Source organism: Phaethon aethereus (genome assembly GCF_964289735.1).
Source record: "Phaethon aethereus genome assembly, chromosome: 12".
NCBI classification, from domain to species: domain Eukaryota; kingdom Metazoa; phylum Chordata; class Aves; order Phaethontiformes; family Phaethontidae; genus Phaethon; species Phaethon aethereus.
In genome coordinates this window covers 11,433,822-11,452,600 of record NC_138588.1, presented here as the reverse complement: position 1 = coordinate 11,452,600, position 18,779 = coordinate 11,433,822, and the positions used below count along the sequence as shown (strand labels likewise).

The following is an 18,779-nucleotide window of genomic DNA, read 5'->3' as shown; positions in this document are numbered from 1 at the left end:
AGGTGAGAGCTTCTAAACCACTTTCTGCTATAAGAAATGTGCATACAGTTCAGTTTAAATTCAGTTTGATGCAGCTTTGCAGCTGCTATGGTTACAGCATTATAATACTGAAATCTTCACCCCAGTGTCACTTCTGTTTTGCTAACAAAAGCAATTCTAAAATCAGGCTGCTTATTACAATCAAAGCTTGTTCTCAAGGCTAAAACACCAACTACAGTTTTTGAACTTTTCAGAGTAGTTCAGAAATAATAAATAAAAAAGACAGCAGCATTTGTGTACTTAAAATAGTATTAATGTTGTTATTTTTTCTTTATATTCCTTTATGTCCTTCACCAGATGTCACTAGTAGATTTGGGAAAGAAACTTTTAGAAGCTGCACGAGCAGGTCAGGATGATGAAGTTCGCATTTTGATGGCAAATGGAGCACCTTTTACCACAGACTGGGTAATGAAAACTTTTGCAGTGTTCAGTAAATCCTCTTACTTTTCTCACCTGAAGACAATAGGATTATTACAATTAAGCATTCTATTGCAAGCCTGGCAAGTTTCTTCTTGGAATTCTGCAGTCACATCATCTAATGTCTAATGCAAAATTACAACTGTCTGTTTCTTCCTATGACCTCCTACTGATTTTAGTAACAGACTGTGAATGAGCTTGTTCTGGTGGTGTTCATTTAAGATGAACTTTGGAACAGTTAACGGGAGAAAAGCAGCAATCATCCTCCTAGTTACTGTGTTTATGCATTTAGGTCTGAATTAAGAAAGCAGTCCCCACTACCTGATATGTGTAGTTGAGAGCTCCCTGATATAGGGGCCCAGACTTTTCTTTTTGACTAGGTTGTATGGGGAGGTCAGGTACTTCAGAATTCTAGGATATTTACAAGCCCTTAAGTACCTTAATCTACTTAGTAACCTAAGTTTCAAGTTGATTCTGTTTTGAGCAGGAGATTGCACTTAAACAACTTCCAGAGGTCCCTTCCAGTGTCGGTATGGCGTGTTGACCAACACTAAAAATGGGGTTAGGCCCCTTGAAGCATCACACCTTAAAAAGACAGAAAAAACGTAGCACAGACCTCAAAGTTGCTTCCAGTGAGCTGTTTGTAGTGTTGTGATTATTGGGGGGAAAAAACCCGCAACTTTTTTTCTTCTTCATACTCTGTAAAAGCCCCAACAGCTTCTTTCCTTTAGACTGCAAGGGAAAATGATTTTGAAATGGTGGCCTGACACCTGAATTTGATAGCGCCAGAATAAAACAAAATACTGTATACTGACATCTGTTAAAACTCCACTTTTTCCGTTACATTGCAGTTGGGAACATCTCCACTTCATCTAGCAGCACAGTATGGACACTACTCAACAACAGAAGTGTTGCTGCGAGCAGGTGTAAGTCGGGATGCCAGAACCAAAGTGGACAGAACTCCATTGCATATGGCAGCATCGGAAGGCCATGCCAGCATAGTAGAAGTCTTACTTAAGGTAAAGACTGTTGAAACAAGGTCTGAGGTGCGGATATTACAATGGTTTATGATGAAATATTTCCTTTTAGTGATGAAACCAACATTGAAGTTGTATGAATATTTATGCTGTGTGCATTGGGTGCTTTGTTTTCCTGTTAAACTGTAATCTATTTTAGCATTAAAATGACCATGATTTCAGATGAATTATTTATTGCTGTCTCAAAATAAGACTACTTCCTAATTTGACATTGTGTAACAACCTTTAGAACGAAGACATGTTATGTTTTAGGGAGTCTTTAATCTTTCGAGGTAAGTAATTTATTTAGTAGTTAAATTGATGTACTTTTAATAAATCCATAAATATAACGTAACAGGACATTACTGCTGGAGAAAGACAGTTTAGAGCTTCATTGTGTGATCAGCATTATTTAATTCAGATACTTGTAATGACATAGTTTATGCAATGATCTTGTTTATAGCACGGTGCTGATGTCAATGCAAAGGACATGCTCAAAATGACTGCGCTCCACTGGGCTACTGAACATAACCATCAAGAAGTTGTAGAACTCTTGATAAAGTACGGAGCAGATGTTCACGCTCAGAGTAAATTTTGCAAAACGGCATTAGATATTGCAGTAGACAATGGAAATGAAGACCTTGCAGAAATATTACAGGTAACTTTTGATTCATGATGTTAAGGGAACTTAGAGCAAAGTACTTGTTTACACATGGAGTAAACTAAGTTTTTAATATAGCAGCTGTGAGACTATGTATTGACTGATAATGCTAATCTCCAGTCTAGTTCATGTCAAGGAAATGAGATTAATGTTAGTAAACATTTGTTGGCCAAAGAGTGTTTTCACCACCTACAAATTCAAGGATAAGTTAAATTTGAGTGTTGTAGTACACAGAACTAGGTGGAGTCTTCACAAGCAAGGTGTAAAACTTAACTCCCTACTGTGCCAGTGTGTGACTATACCCTAGTGTTCAATTAGCTTCATATATGAATATTAATTTCCTAACAATTGGAGATCAGGAGAGGAGAGAAGAGACGACAATTTTCCCAGAATTAGAAAAACTAGGATCAAATTGTTGAAGTGATTGGGATTATAATAGATACTTCCATGGAAATGTGTACTCACTCTTCAATAGTGTTCTTAAAGGCAAATTTAAGTGCTAAGCATTATTGAGAAAAGAATAGAAAGCAAATGAAAGACCATTATGACACTATAAACGTCCCTACATCTTGAACTGCATGAACTTCTGGTCTATTCCTTTAGCCTCCTCTTTATTGCAGAAAGGACATAGTAAATAAGTCAATAGTAATTCAAAGAAAGACAAAAAGAAGAATGCCATCTACAATTCATGACAATTACTAAGTTGGAGCTGCCACAGCAGTCTTGGTTCTTCAGGCCTCTAGTAGATACTTGAGCTTGCACGTGTACAGAAGGGCCTTGTCTTTATGTGATCCTCTTTGTTTACAGTAAATGGTAAGGAGAGGTAGCAGTGTGTCATTATTCTTTTTCACTTCAACAGACTTTTTGTCTTTAGGTTTCAGCAAAAAAAAAAAGTTTCTCGTACTTACGCAGAGCACAAGATGTGACACGTTGTGTGTATATTGCATGAGTAGAACAAGGGAGATGCTCCCTGTTAGAGTGGAATGTGCAATTATTATAGTTCTTAGAAGGTAAATAACTTCTTTTTAGCTACAGTTGGAATGATATTATTAACTTTGTCTCCTAGATTGCAATGCAGAACCAAATCAATACGAATCCAGAGAGTCCGGACACTGTGACGATACATGCAGCAACACCACAGTTCATCATTGGACCTGGAGGGGTGGTGAACCTAACAGGTCTGGTATCTTCTGCAAATACATCAAATGGAACAGGTATTTAGATGCCTATAGGATAGCTACTGGGATTTTATACTTTAATTGATTTTCACCATTTAGTGAAAAGGCTTGAGGAAAAACAGTGGTAAGAATAGAGTAGTTACCATGTTCTTCTTCAGTGTTTTTTACCTGTTGTAAATATTTCTGTACTTAAAACAAGTCATCACAGAAATAAATTATCGGAAGTTGCATTTGCTTAACAAACTTGCCTTCAGAGTAGCACTTTGGTTAGCAGAATGTTGCTGAGAACAGAGTGTGTCTTCAAAACTTCAGTGCAATAATAATAAAAAAAGGGACTTCACTGATTTTAAATTATCCACTAACTTTTTCTTTTTCATCTTACTAGATGAAACAGGAGTGTCTGCTGTACAGTTTGGAAATTCATCAACGTCAGTATTAGCCACATTGGCAGCTTTAGCAGAAGCATCAGCTCCACTGTCTAATTCTTCAGAAACACCAGGTTAGAAATCTAAGTCATATAACCTCATTTAATAAAATAAAAGTATATAACTGGTGCTTTTGGAGGTACAGTTCATACAGAAATGAGATTACAATCTTCCTTTTTTCAGTGTAAACAATTTTCTTTTACTTTCACCTAGAAGGTTGCCAGATTTGTATGTACAATTATTTCTTAATAAGATTTCTGACCACAACTGGTATTTCTGTGCCTAATATGAGTAGCATTCATCTCGCTGAAAGCAAGCATAATTCAGGAGATTGAATTCACATCTTTGTCTACATACAGTCTAGCTGCATTTGGTGGGAGAACGTTTTCTTTGAATGCTTCTTTCTGTTAAATATTGGGGAATGGCCCCCAATGTTGTTTGCATATACTTTCTTAGCAGTCGTCTTAATCTTTCACCCAAAAGCGTAAGAATATTTGGTGATCTTAATGTCCAGTTTGCCCACTAGAATGCCTATGGGTTGTCTTTTCAACATTGAGACATTCTACTTGAATTTATAACAATATGCAGTGATTAGTATGTCCCACTTCAGGCTGGTATGCTGTCATGGCACTGCAGGTAAATGTAAGCCTAGCACTACATTATTGTTCTCCTAGGAAGAAGCAGCCTCCATCCTTGCTGCGGCTACATGCACATTCCCTTATTCCATAAGGCCATGCTGAGAAGCCAGAAAGACACAAGGAATTCTGTTGCCCCTAGTTCCCAAGTTTGCGTTCCTCTTTCTTAACACAAAAACCCTTTACCCCTGCCCATGGATCTTTGCCAGTTACTGCTTTGTCTGAAAAAAATTTTGGTCAAGGTTCTGTACTCTATGAATTGCCCTGGATATCTTTCTCCATTCTTTCTGAATAATGTGGTGCTTACTTTGTGTGCTTTTCCGCATTATGTTCATTACAACATAAAGTGAAGAAAGAAATAGCAGTCAGGAGTCCTATAATCAAAGTGGAATATAAAGACTCGTCATTACCACTACGAGGTTTGAGAAAGAGAGATCTAAGCAAGGAAAAGACCTCCCTTTATAATTTAAGCAAGCTGTCATACCAGCTACAATAAAGTTAAAATGTGATCAAAAGCTTCCGAATTATTGAAAGTTACTTTATAAGAGGATGGCACTAAAGTTCTGTTCCAGACCATATTTTCCAATTATGGTATATGTTAATATCCTGCCATTGCATAAAAAAATCAGGTAAAACTAGCACTTGGGAGATCAAGTGCTATGTTAATTCTTTATTGGGTAGCTTTGGGACACAGAAAGCCCTAGTTTTTGTCTCTGAAGTAGGCTATATGATGTACTTAAAAAAAAAAAATTTCTGTTATTCTGAGAGTCCCAAAAATTGTTTTGGTGGAGATCTGGCTTTCTGAAGAAAGCTGTGAGGTATTTCATGCATACTTTACTTGCCCAGTGCTGTTTTTGCATATGTTGCTCCCTGGTTTTCTCAGGCATTATGATATGTCTGTAGCTTCTGGAGTTTTATGGTAGGCCAGGTTTGCTTTTTTGTTTATTTAATATTTATAGTATTACACTGACATGTAGCAGTGTAGCCTTATTTCCAAGTTAGCTTGGGATTTTGAGCACTGGTCGGTGATATGTGACAAGATGAGCCTAACCTCAAAGCCAGTGGCTGGAGATCACTGTGGAGAGCAACAACCCTCTGGTGATCAAGGGTTTCTGATGCTTATGGTAACCTGAATTTTTGTGAACATGTTTCTAAATAAATGCACTTATTTTGCTTTTTTTGTTGGTGTGGTCAGTATGATAAATTTTACAGAGCTGAGATACTTTGCATGACTGAGTCTTTGGTACTTAAAAATTCTCACAGAATTCAGCTTTGCAGATGACATCATTCTTAAGGACACAGTTTTCACTGAAAATATAGGAGAGATCTGTACTCTTAAGACTTGCTGCATGACAGCTGCATCCCAACGTATACCTGAGTGTTCATCTTTAAGAATTTTGAAGTCCTGCAGGATTTCTTCTTAATACAGCTCTTTACTACTACTCAAAGTGGTACCGAAGTACAACTGTACTGTTTTATCATTTAAATATTGCAAGTGAAGTGGATGATTCAAAAGCAGAATACAGTGCCTTTCATTACAGAAGAAGCTGCTGATGTTTTCAGTCAACTGATATAATTCAATGAAAGTCAGATCTAATTGTAGGAGAGAGAAACTCAAGGAGGGATTGCATGGGATTACAGAGCATTAAATGTATATCCAGGACTCGGTAGTAAATAGACTTTGATAACTAACTGAGTGTTCTCATGTTTCATGGCCCTACCCTTGCAGTGGTGTAGCATAACTTACGTTACATGTCAGTAAACCACTGAAGATAAAAATTATTAGGAGGCAGGAGATGACAGACAGGAAGGAATAAGCTTGAAATCTTGATGCTGTAGCTTCCCACCTTCAGTAATGCATCATAACTAACCCTCCTGTTTATTTCAGTTCTTCTGCTTTGATTTTTATGCAGATGCATGAGCAATCTTGCAGCATCATAGTATCTGCAAATTATTTCCTGGGTTCTTACTCCTGTAATAGTTTGTAAAGTGTGAAGAACACAAAAGTAGCTTTTTGTCACCTGTGCATCAGTAGTAAGTTTGTTCAAGGAAAAAAAGAAAACAACAACAAAAAAAAGCTTTGCTTTGTGCTTATCTTGTAAAAGATCCATTTATAAATATTCTCAAAAATTGTAGGATTGAGAATTCTGGTTTTGGCTCTTACCTTGTATTCAGCCTCCTGTATTTAAGACTGTATAAACTTGGGCAAAGAACCTAGGTTCTACCTTTTATGTTATTTCTGTCTAGGTTTTTCTTCTCTTTCCAAGTTAACTTTACCCCGATCTCTTCCCCCTAGTTCTTCATGTCTTACAGTTAAAAACACATCAATTTTGTAAAACCAAAGAAAGAAAGGTGCGTCTCACTGGAGCTGAATAGAATCACGCTTTTTTTAATTGTTACTCAAATGAAGTGTGTATGAGGACTTGGATGTTACGTACAAATGCGGTGTATAATGTATGTACGGAACTCAGAGTTGGAGTAGACACACATCTTAAACCAGATTTTTATTTGGAATGCAGTATTTGGCGTGGTACAGTTGGAATTAGGCATAGGTCTTACTGCATGTGCAGGTGTTCTCCTGCCACACACACTGACGAAAATAATAATGCACATTAATACAGAGATTCTTGAAAAATAATAGTGCAGCTGTTTTAAATGACTTCAGCTTTCCTTCAGCATATGAAATAGTGTGGTAACTAGTGATTATACGGATATAGACATGGAAGGAGAGCAAGGGAGGAAAAAGGAGTGTATTTATGGGTATACTTTTCTTTTATATAGAATAACTTCTTTTTAGACAAATCTCCATTTTTTTTCTTTCAAGGTCTGAAGAAGTCCTAATAATGTTTCCTTCCAGAACTAAAAGCCCAACGCTGAGTTTGAAACTGAAAGATCAGAGCTGTTTGCCGCAGCAGCTAGCATTGGCACTTGCAACTTGGAATTTTTGGTGACAGTGGTCTTGCTTACTGCTGAGCCTGTACTTGGAAGCCAAATCAAATTCAATACAACACCACTTATTCATGTAGGACTTACTGTTTTGGTTTACTGAATAAACACTCTATGAATATTTAAGCAGTGCTGTAGGACAGTAATCTCTGAACATAAAGATCTTCGGAAGGCAATGACTGCAGTCATTATTTGAACTACAGAGTGATTTTTGTGTCTGTTATATTGTAATTAATTTAAAAGATGAAAGCTTCAGGGATTTATCTACCTTCTCTCATCTTGAGTATCACAACACAGTCTACAGGGTTTTAATTTCATCTCTGTAGATAGAAGGCACTGTAATGTCTGTTATTTAAATCAAAGGCTTTGCTTTTACCCTGACAAATTGAACATAAAATACAGAGTTAGTGTGCTTGAAATTCTTTGATTGTGCTACTAGTGATCTTGCTCTTTGTCTCAGTATCTTGTTGTTTAAAAAAAGCCACAAAATGGTGGTAGAGCAAGACCCCAGTTACAGTGGATACTGCAAGCTGTGGTATGTGTTTTACCTATAAAATTATACATACAATGTTTATTTTACTTCTTTAGCTTTATCTTTCTCCTTCAAAGATGTAAAAATGTTGACTCTGCAGAACTTTTCCTTTAGTCCTGTTTCATGCTTTGTATACTAAATAAAGTTGTGGTTGTGTTTGAAGTACCCATGTAGTACAGAGAAAACTTAAGATTCTCTAGAGGTCCTTCAGTCTGTTACTGCCTTGAAGACCATTATGGTAAGCAGAGAAATCTGGGGCTGTGTCCTGAGGTACACCTCACAAGGCACTGGTTGAGGAGTAGTTTCAAGGTAGTATTTGAAGGTTTTTTGTTTTTTTTTTTTTTAAATTCTGTTAGTGCTTTATGTTGGCCTGGTGAAAGATTTCTATTAACAATATAATATGTACTAATGTATTAATTGGGGGGGGCGAGCAGGGATCAAATTTTAAAAGACATGGAAGAAATTTTTTTCTCAGCTGCACCAAAATGCGTTTGAAATCATAAAACTTAATTTATTAAATTGACTTTATTCCTTTACTACTCTGTTGATAGTTGTTGCCACAGAAGAGGTTGTGACTGCAGAATCTGTGGATGGTGCTATTCAGCAAGTTGTCAGTTCTGGAGGTCAGCAAGTTATTACTATAGTTACAGATGGCATTCAGCTTGGTAATCTGCATTCGATTCCAACCAGTGGAATAGGGCAACCAATCATTGTGACCATGCCTGATGGACAGCAAGGTGAGTGGAAACTTGTACAATTCAAGCTTGAGGAACTATTTTAGTTACAGTAATAATAATAAACTGTTAGGTGCAAATAGCTTGGACAATTTTGTGTAATTATAAATTTAAATACGTCTTTGAATCCTTATACTGCAAAAGGCTCAGATGCATGAGCTACTGCGGTTCAGTGAGTTGCCACATGTCAGCTGAGTCTCTGCATTGGAAGAAAGAAGGGAAGAATTACTAAACTGTATGCAAGAGAAATGGGACATTTAAGGGAAATTTGATAACTACTTGCTTTGCTTTCAGTAAACTTGATTCTTGCAAACTTGTTATGAAAACCAGAAGATGGAGTAAAACAAAAGCTTTCTTCCAATACTTATGGAAGGCTGTTGCCTTGCTGGAAGTACTGCAGGAAGGTGAAGCTTGGATTTAGAAATCTCACGCGTGAAACAAGCTGTGCAAGTCCCATGGAGTGTGTCTTTAACAGAACAAAAGCCAAGTCTTCCATGCTTGAGTTTTTAGAGGCGCAATGGCAGAACCAGTGAAGCCAGGGTGACACAAATTGTCCTGTTGGGACATATGCGCTTTGTTTGTGGAAGTTGCTAGTGTAATAAGTGCTATTTTGTGACATGCCTGTGTTTTTGCTGGTTTCTTTTAAAGATGCTTTGCCACTACTGTGTAGACAAAAATTATTCCTTCTCTGGTTTCTTCTTGAGGGCTCCCAGTGTGGAGCTTGAAGAGTTGTTCACAGGAGACAAATGATTTGGTTCACAGTCTCTTTGAACACATACAGCTAGTTATCAGAAAACCTGAATATGTGTAGGTAGTAATGAAAATGACAGTCACAACATTTATTTGCCAGATGGTTGCATGAGTAAATTAGAGTATGAATGTCTTTAGATCCCTAACTTTTTTCCCTCTAAGGTTAGTAAGTACTGGATTTTCAGTTTACCTAAGGTGTTCTAATTAATCAAAATTAAAAACCAGTTTTGTGTTTAGTATTTGCTTAAGAAACATTATAAAAGAGATGGCCTGCTATGTAAGTTACAGAATTGACAGACTGGTAACTGCTGCAATTCACTTACATGTTTGTTTACTCTGTGAAAAATGGCAATGATACTCCAGAGTGACAGCTAACTATTGTAGACCTCAGCAGCAAAGAACTTTAAAATTCTTTAGTAGCATACAAGCAGCTAAAGATTTTAGTAACTTTTCCCTGTACTGACTTAATAATGCACTTTATTACATAGTTGTGTTTTCATAAGGGAAAGTCTTTGCCTTTTATTGCTGTTAATAAAATAACTTAATTATATGAATTTTATATACTGCGAATATTGTTTGAAGTAAATGTACAAATATGTTTTCAGTATTAACAGTTCCAGCAACAGACATTGCTGAAGAAACTGTGATAAGTGAAGAACCGCCAGTGAAGAGACAGTGCATTGAGATTGTTGAAAATCGTGTGGAGTCTGCAGAAATAGAAGTAAGGAGTATATTACATGATACGTGTTAGCCAGGGTGTTCAGCACCGAGTACCTGATAGTGATTTTTTTGTATTGTTCTAGAGTTTAATTTCTGTGTTACCACAGAATGAAGTGTGTGAAACAACAACTTGTTCAGTCTCCCCTGTTACTGGAATTCATCTTTTACAAAGTTGTTGTAAAAAGAATGTAGGAGGGCTGTTTGCTTCATCCTCTGGTCATGCACGTAAAAGTGATACTTGTTTAAGTATTTGATAACTTAATTTTGTTGTTTTTCCTTTAAGATCATTAGCTAGTTTTTAAAACTAGGTACTGATATATTATTGGGTAACTTGACTCTTTCCTCTAGCAGTGAATGAGAGTACCATGCCCTCATCTTTCTGTTATGACCACATGCTAGTCCTGATTGTGAGATCATATTTTTAGCAATGTTTCCTTTCCATTCATGATATCTAGATAACTGTTAATGGAAATGTGAAACAGTAAGATTCTGTGTTTGTGAATTCTTATCTGTGTCCCACTCCCTCCCTCCCCGCTTTTCTTTTTTAATTCTGGAGCAGTTTACTATTACACATCTTTTGCACCGTCCTGTTTTTTTAAATTTATAGTGCAGAACATGTAACAACATTGAGAGAGCTTTCCTTTTTATATACGACAAATAGATGTAGCTGTTAAATTTAAAATTAGAGCTTTTTTTATATTAACCACAGTAGGTCAACCATCTCATTCCTTCTGTTACTCTAACTGTGCTGACCAGTTTTGGTCAAAGGTTTATGAAAACCACTGTCTGCCTTGACTAGGCTGTAAGTTGTCATTTTGTCAACTCCATGATATTTCACTTATCGAAGGTTGTATTCTCCAGCTTCTGTTCATATTATCGAATTGTGCCTCATTGAATACTTTTTGTTGTACAGTGTGTGCTATATGTTATCCATGTCTAATAACAATAATTACCACTTTTCATCACTTGCTTTCCCTCTCTTTAAGTTGTCACATCATACTTTTGGCCTTTGCAGCTTTGTGGTCATTACAGATTATCATGACAGTTGCAATTTTCTTGCTGCATTTTTTAAAATGTATGACTGTTACAATAAAAGCGTTTCTTTTGTTCACACTTTTAAACATCTGCCTGAATTATTCCTAAAGGAAATTATGTTTCCTTAAGTATTTTCATAATTGTTAGGTGAAGGGGAAAAAAAAATACAGATTGGTTAAGCAATAAATTGACCTTTTCCTAATTACAGGTAGTTGGTATAACAGTACAACTGTTCTTTTTGGTATAACAGTGTGTGTGTATATATTAAAAACTGTATCTATTTATATATATAACTGGTATAACAGTACAAACAATTCTTTTAAGGGGATTACCAGTTTCAATTATATATTTGAAACACATTTCTCAAATATCGAAATAAGTTGGTTTAAATCAATTACTTTATCTGTTACTTTTAAGTGCAAGTTTTGTCCCTACCTGTACAACTGGAAATGCAGATGCAGACCTCTGCCTCTGTGTGGAAGCCAGTTGACTTCAGGAGCCTTATTGTGGTTCACAGGGGTATGGTGCTACCTCACTTTGGTAACAAGGACATTCAAGAAGTGCACATAAAGTCAGTTCACTTCAAACTTCATCGTCATAAAAGGTGGTAGATACTTGGATTTGGAGGGAGGGGGACCCCTCCCCTCATTAATTTTTTGTTTTTAATGTAGAAAACCTTTATTGTTTGGTTTCTGTGCCTCATTGGCGATTCGTTCCTTTGTTTCATTATATAGAGTTGATTCAAGGCTAAGAGTGCTTCTCTTCGGCTGTTTTAAATTCATAGTGTATGAACAGTTAACTGTAGTTTGAAAGTCTTCAAGTTGAAGATCCTCCCATTCATGTGAGGTGACAAACTTTACTGTGCAAGTATTGTGAATGGCAAAAGCTGTAGTGGTGTGTTTTGATTTTTCTCTTTTGGGTCTGTTAAGTTCAAACATTTCAGCTCATTTTGAAGCGTGATGCCAGTTTTCCCAAACAGTTTGATATGTTAAACATAGGATGGCAGCAAAAAAACCCGTCACACAGATATTCTGTTTTCATTTTCATGCATAATTAATTAACATACGGTGATTTTTATTTTCATTCTTGAATTTGACTGTCTTTTCTATGTTGCATGTTGGAAAAGTGACACTCATTAGAAACAGGACAATAATTTCATTAGACTAAAAAAAAAAATCATAATTGTAAATTAATTATTTTAGTGAATTCGTATCATTGCTTTTTTTGTTGTTTAAAAAAAATGCTTGTTTGGTTATTTTAGTTATGGGTGTCCCTGTTGTCAATATAGAGACTGTTAAGAAAAGTTACATGTAATGAAGAAAATTGCCTGCTAAAATGGAAGATTTAAGAGCACTCGGGATCCTCTAATTTGATTTTTACCCAGACAGGTTTTTATACTGATACAAAAGGATTTCACATTATTAGAATGCTTTCAGTTGTGTTCTAAAAAATGTGCAAGAACACTTTCTGGATTTGATTAAATTAATAGACCAAATATAGTCCTCCCTATTCTAGATGTCAAAGTTAAGGAACCAGTTTTCACTGTTCAGTCCACTGTAGATGTGCATTGTTCCTCCAGAAGCATTGGTTTCTTTCCACTGCCTGGTTAAACAGTATACTTGGCCTCAGTTCCTTAATGCTTACGTTAGGACTATGACTGTCTAAAAACTACGCTTATTACTTGCTGGACTAATCTACACACTTTGGATTGCTAGTCTGTCTGGTAGATACTGGGTTTATCTTCTTGTCTCTGCCACTGAGAATTTTTTTTTCCTTTTTTTTCTATCCCTTCCTTAATGTGCTATAGTCCTTATGGGTACGTGGCTCTATTTCTCTCTTCTGTGCGAAGTACTCCTGTGGTCTGAGAACCTCTCCATCCCCAAATGTTTGCAGTCTGCACACACTCCATAGTAGTGATAGTGCCTTTTTGTAATGCATCGCAGAACCACTGGCCGGTGAGCTACTGGTCATTCTTATTCTTCTGCAGCCCAGTAGGTAGAGCAGCTTTGCTTCTTGCCACTAGTAGATTTCTGATAGTTTTTATGTGACAAATTCACAAGATAGAGAATGCCCAGCTCAGAATATAGAGCTGAGTGACTTCAAGAGGGAAGGGTTGCTTTCCACATGTAGCAGGATCAACTGTGGTGACTGCTTCCCTGAGAATTGCCTTGTAGCTTTTTTCACCAACTTCCTACTCCACGAGGCTGTCTTACATAAGCTGTTGGCTCCTGTTAAACTACATAAATAGCTTACAGAAATAGCAGTATGTTTTGGTTGGACTCATACTGGAACAACCTTGATGTGTTTCAGATCCTTTGAGATGTAGGCTCTACTGTTCATTTGGCATTCGTCAGTCTAGCTGCTACGTGGGATGTTCATAAAGTTGCTTAAAAAGCAGAATTCAAATTTTCAAAGGTGGAAGCTGAACTTTTTCAAATAAGTAAGCAAGATAGATGAGTTCTCATTTTATCAGCATATACTCCAAATGAAGCAAATGCTAGCTAGCTTCTTTCAGCTCTTAAAGCCCTATGTAAAATCAGGTTGTACTTAATGGAGTTTATTCTGTTCTGTATTGTAGATAGTCTTTATAACCTGTTAATAACATCTCTCCTTCACCTGTTGTTTTTGCTATACAGATGCTGCTGTTAGCAATGATCTGATCACCTATGTCATTATATTCCAGCACATTCAGCACAGCATGTGACTGCTAAATGTGACTGTGACAAGTACTGAGAACAGTAGCAAGTAGAAGGGAGGCAGAGTATTTTCTATTTTCAGGCTCTGACCATGAAAATATGTGAGTGCATCAAAGAGGTGAAGAGTAGAGATGCTGTTATGGGGTGTGGGGGGAGAAACTTCTAACAACTGTTTGAGGTATTAAATGGGAATGTGATACTGAACTTCTGGGATGGGAATAAGGTAAAAAGGCAATTTATTTTCACTGGGCCTCATTTTTTGAGAAGAGTTTTGTTTTCTGGGAGATAGGTCGCTTCTCCGACAACCTCTGTGAGTACTTAACAACTACAGTGGAAAGAATGATTTGAAATGGAATACTACCTTACTCATAAAAGTATGATGCACTTTAATGAAATGCTATTTGGTTGAAGATGAAAACAAAACTATTTTCCAAGCAAATTGCTTTTTTAATTGGGCTCAGTGCAGCATCAAACAAAATGACAGGACCTACGTCACTGGAGATAGAAATAAATTCTCCTTGGTTCCTGAGGCAGCTTCATAGGAAGTGGCATTTCCTGTATTATTTTGCTTGGAAACCATTTACTAGTCATCCATGACCCACTTGTATGCAGGACGGAGCCTTAAGTTTTGTATACATTTTTTTTTTTTTCCAGTATCAATTGTTTCAGATCACTTCATTTAGAAACCAGTTGTGTGTGTATTTCGATTAGTGGGCAGCTGTCACTTTCCAGTGCAAACTGCTGTTAGGTAGCAGTTTTTCATTTTAACTGTCTGATTACAAACACAACAGAGAGGGACAATCGTGTTAGATTGGATTCCAATTCAGAAAAGTAACAAAGGGAACTGAATAATTGGATAAATGTTAATATGCTATGTTAGTATTTGATCACCATGCTTCCGCTTTTTTATTTCACTCTCTTTCCATGAAGACTTGCTTGGTATCTTTGCAGATAAAGAAGCTTGGGTTTGCTATATATACACTTCAAGCCTTTTTGTGGGGAGTCCATCTGCTGTGACAGTTCATGTCTAATTTCCACAGCAGCATGCCTATAGGTTTGCCTGAGTAAGAACTGAACGGTTTCTACATGATACCCTAACACTTAAGCTGCATGTAAAGGAAAAGTCTTGCCATTTTAACTTGTATTTGATACATATTTGACAAAATATTGCTGGTTCTGTTTCTAATAGGAAAGAGAAACTCTTCAGAAACAGCTGGACGAGGCAAACAGAGAAGCACAAAAATATCGTCAGCAGCTTCTAAAGAAAGAACAAGAAGCAGAGGCCTATCGGCAGAAGTTAGAGGCAATGAACCGCCTCCAGACTAATAAAGAAGTTGTTTAATAAAAAATGAACATACTACAAAGCCTGTTACTTTCAAAAACCTGCAGTACAATCTTGAACTGTACGCTATATAGGTACAGACACAGGATTAAATGATAGAGAAGATGCTACAAGTTGATAACTGGACTTAAGCCGTGAGCTCTGAATTTCTTGTAACATAAAACCTCTGAATTTAGAAATTGTGAAAAGTATTTAAAATGAAATACTGTAAATAGTTGGTTTTTTTACAGTTTCAAAATTAGTTGATAAATCTTTTTGAAGGGATCCAGAAACACGAGAAGCCAATGTTTTTGTGAAATTTTTGATTTTAGTATGAATCTAACTTCTGAAAATCAGAACAGTTTTAAGGGTGATGTTGTTGATTTAAGCTGACAACTTGAAAATGAATTATGTGACAAAATGAATGAACAGTTATTTCTACATGGTAACAACTTAAACTTCTTTGAATAAGACATTTCCAGGTGGAAATCTTTGTACAGCTTTAAGTAGTTGTCTCAGATTCTCTGAAAACCGTTTTTGGTTGTGTTTTTTTTATTTTAGGTCGTGAAATTTTTATATTTAATTTCAGATATATCCAAGTAGAATTACATGTATATGAAGCTAATATTTTTTAAACTTTTCAGTTTGTACATATGCTGCATGTTTTTATAATTTCTACACATCTTGCCTAGGTTTTTTTCAACAAAGATGAGAAAAATTATGAGAAAAATGTTTAGTCTATAGGTCATTTGAACTAAGCTAGGAGCCAGTTTTATTGTGGATGGTATATTTCTTGGAAGAATGTAATTTGTAATGAAAAAGAACAAAAAAAAAAATCTCAATTTACGTATTAGAGGCAATTTAAAATTTGGTAGTGGAGGCATTTAAAATTCACCTTGTGTGTCTTATAATTTTCCTGTAGAAACATGTTGAAGTTCAGTAATGAATAGAAAAGAATGTCTCCACTGGAACACAAATAGTAGTTCTTTTAGAATATTCCTATTGATCTCTTTTCCCCCTTGAAATTATTTCAGTGATACATTTTTTTCTAAACGGACTTTTGCATTTTGATTATGCAATTGGACAAGTGATTTTTTTTTTTTATGTTGTAGTGATGCTCTTCTTACCTAGCATCATTGTTCTTCACTGTGATACTGTGTTTGTGTGTGTCTGTGCAGTGATCTATTATGCTTAGGATTGATATAGCACATGACATCTTCAGAGCATTGTAAAATCTTTTAAAGAACCCTTACTGTACTGCCTGAGGCAGGTAAGTGAGTGTTATCGTCTCAATTTTATAACTGGTATAAGTGCAACACAGGGAGTGTTAAATGACTGGCCCACAACTACATGAATCTGGTGGACCTGGGAATAGGTCTCAGGAGTTCCTGGCTTCTAGTCCTGTGCTTAGACTGATCTGCCTTAAGATTGTTCAGTGCTGTGTTACATGAAATTTTGAACTACTGTGCAGATTCCCTTTTTGTAAGATAAAACTTTGTGCTTTGCTTTGTTGTTCCATGTTTCACTGCTTTTATGGAATTGTTTATATAAACTTAAGCAAAAAGTCTAGTTTACCTATACTGTACACAGAAGAATTACCCTTAAAACTGTACTCTGGCCTACTTTTTCTATTTTACAATTAAATATCTTTTCCACATATGTATAGTGTAGAATCAATTCAATTTCAGTTGTTTTGTATGCACATTAGAAGGTCAAAGCTGTGCTGTGTAAGGCATTCAGAAAAATATGAAAAACAGTTTTAGGCTTAGAATGGCCCTCAAAGGAGGAGGGAGGACTGGGGAAAGAATTGCAGTATACAATATGAAGTAAAATCTTCCAACTTTGACTTGAGCTTATAGAATTGGCAATTAGGAAAAAATCCTAAATATCCTCGTATTAGTATAAATTTGGCAATTTGATCCTGACTGGCAAATTTGACCCCAAAATAATCAAAAGATAATAAAAAAATAGAAAATCTGTGGTGGTAGTTTTTAGAATAATTATTTTCAAGGATATAATCATGCTCAGCTGATACTAGGCCTTGAAGCAAGCCTTGTGCAGTGAGTAACTGGAAATGGCTATCTTTTAGGGTTTTTTTCAGAAACTATCCATTATGTCACTAGCAAATGAAGGAACCAGTTAGTCAAGTTACATGCGCTGGTTAGACATTGCTCCAACTGAATTATCTGTGATCAAAATAATGTTTGTGTCCTCACATCCCACAAACTTAACTGCAGTTAAATCTTTGTGAACTCTTAATAACGATAAGAATTTCAGCGTTAGTCTGAGTAGTGATAACGGTAATGTTCACGTCCAAATGGAGAATTTCCCACGGCTTTGACGGCACAGACCTTTGTAGCAAACAAAAGAACCTTTTTTATTCATTCTGCTTCCTGTGAGCAAATATTCTGTTCCTCATTGTCTGTAACAAAATCCTTCCAAGTGCAGGGTAGCTATAACAAAAATGTTATAACAGCAATATTTACCCTACCTGTAATTCATTATCATCTATTTTATTCCAGTTCCAAACAGGACCTGCTGTTTGTTCTCTTTTGTACAGAACGAGAAACCAACCTGATGAAACTATAACCTTTGAGCAAAGGCGTAGGGTATATGTCACATGGAATATTTATTGTGTAGCTGAGCTCCGAAAACATTGTGAAAAGTGTTGCTCCTTATTTGCTGTTCCAAATTGAAATCATAAATGTAATTAGCTACCAGCTTTCTTTGAACAGACATCTGTATATTGACGTAATGTATTAGTTACTTGTAATGAGCTAGAATCACAGTTTTTGAGAACTCTGAGCTCTTTTTGAGTTGGTCCTGTACTTGATGCCAGTCCCTTCTCGCATTCTTTTTTCCCCTTTATGGTTGCATTTACAGTAAAGCCAGGAGACGTTCCTAAATTGATATTAAGTGTGTGGGCAGCTTGTTACTTTTTTTCCTAATGTTTTCAGAGAAATAGGAGATAAAGCAGATGAATATGCTAGAGTATGTTTTTTTTCTGCGCTTCTTGTACTACTTCTTTCCATGTCTTTTTATCAAGTTTTTTTTAATTTCAGTATATTAATCTGATGTGCATGTATCAGAGCATCTTTGTCATATCTATGAAACAGTTCTTTCTGAAATATCTAATCGCAGCAGAAACTAGGAAAGGTTTTCATACTGTTCTGTAGAAAGTACACTGTGGAAAAGGACATAACTTTCTAGAATAATGAAAGCGTTTAGGCTGTGTTACAGTACATGAGGCAGAAAATCAAAACTGCTCTGACAGCCAGTTCTCTTCTGTATGATGAGAACAGAGAAACTGCTGTCGGGTATCAGACGAAGGTTCTGCCCAGCCTGGTATCCTGTCTCCAACGGGGCCAGCCTTAAGCAGGAGCCTAGGGTATGGCAAAAATAGGGCAAACATATATTGTAGTATGTAATAATTTCTGGTGCTTAGTTCATAAGTCCTACCTCTCTCTTTTCCCTGGGCTGCCTGGTATCAGTGTAGAGCAAGTGAGTTCTTTCTGGTGAAGAAGCTAAGTGCTCACCATTAAGTGCCGTGCCAAAGGTCGTGCTGCCAGAGATAGGTCAGGATATATTTTTCAGGTCCTAAAACTGGAACATGGGGGAATCTACATGGCTGTTCTTTGAAACTGAGAACAATCCAGGTGGAGGACTTTGGGGAA

General features: G+C 36.4%; 1 protein-coding gene across 3 annotated transcripts; it reads left to right on the top strand.

The window, feature by feature from the left end:
* Positions 1-336: 336 nt before the first annotated feature.
* GABPB1 (GA binding protein transcription factor subunit beta 1) lies at positions 337-15,126 on the top strand (the record flags this gene model as incomplete). 3 transcript variants are annotated; one of them, XM_082004980.1, is made up of 8 exons in its annotated part: positions 337-444; positions 1,308-1,475; positions 1,936-2,130; positions 3,200-3,311; positions 3,697-3,810; positions 8,401-8,586; positions 9,939-10,054; positions 14,974-15,126. In XM_082004980.1, 8 exons carry the CDS (start codon positions 337-339, stop codon positions 15,124-15,126), a joined length of 1,152 nt encoding a protein of 383 aa, XP_081861106.1. The 3 variants fall into 3 exon arrangements, with proteins under 3 accessions (XP_081861106.1, XP_081861105.1, XP_081861104.1); XM_082004979.1 differs by having other exon boundaries at positions 9,939-10,077; positions 14,979-15,126; XM_082004978.1 differs by having other exon boundaries at positions 3,200-3,347.
* Between the last annotated feature and the right edge of the window lie 3,653 nt (positions 15,127-18,779).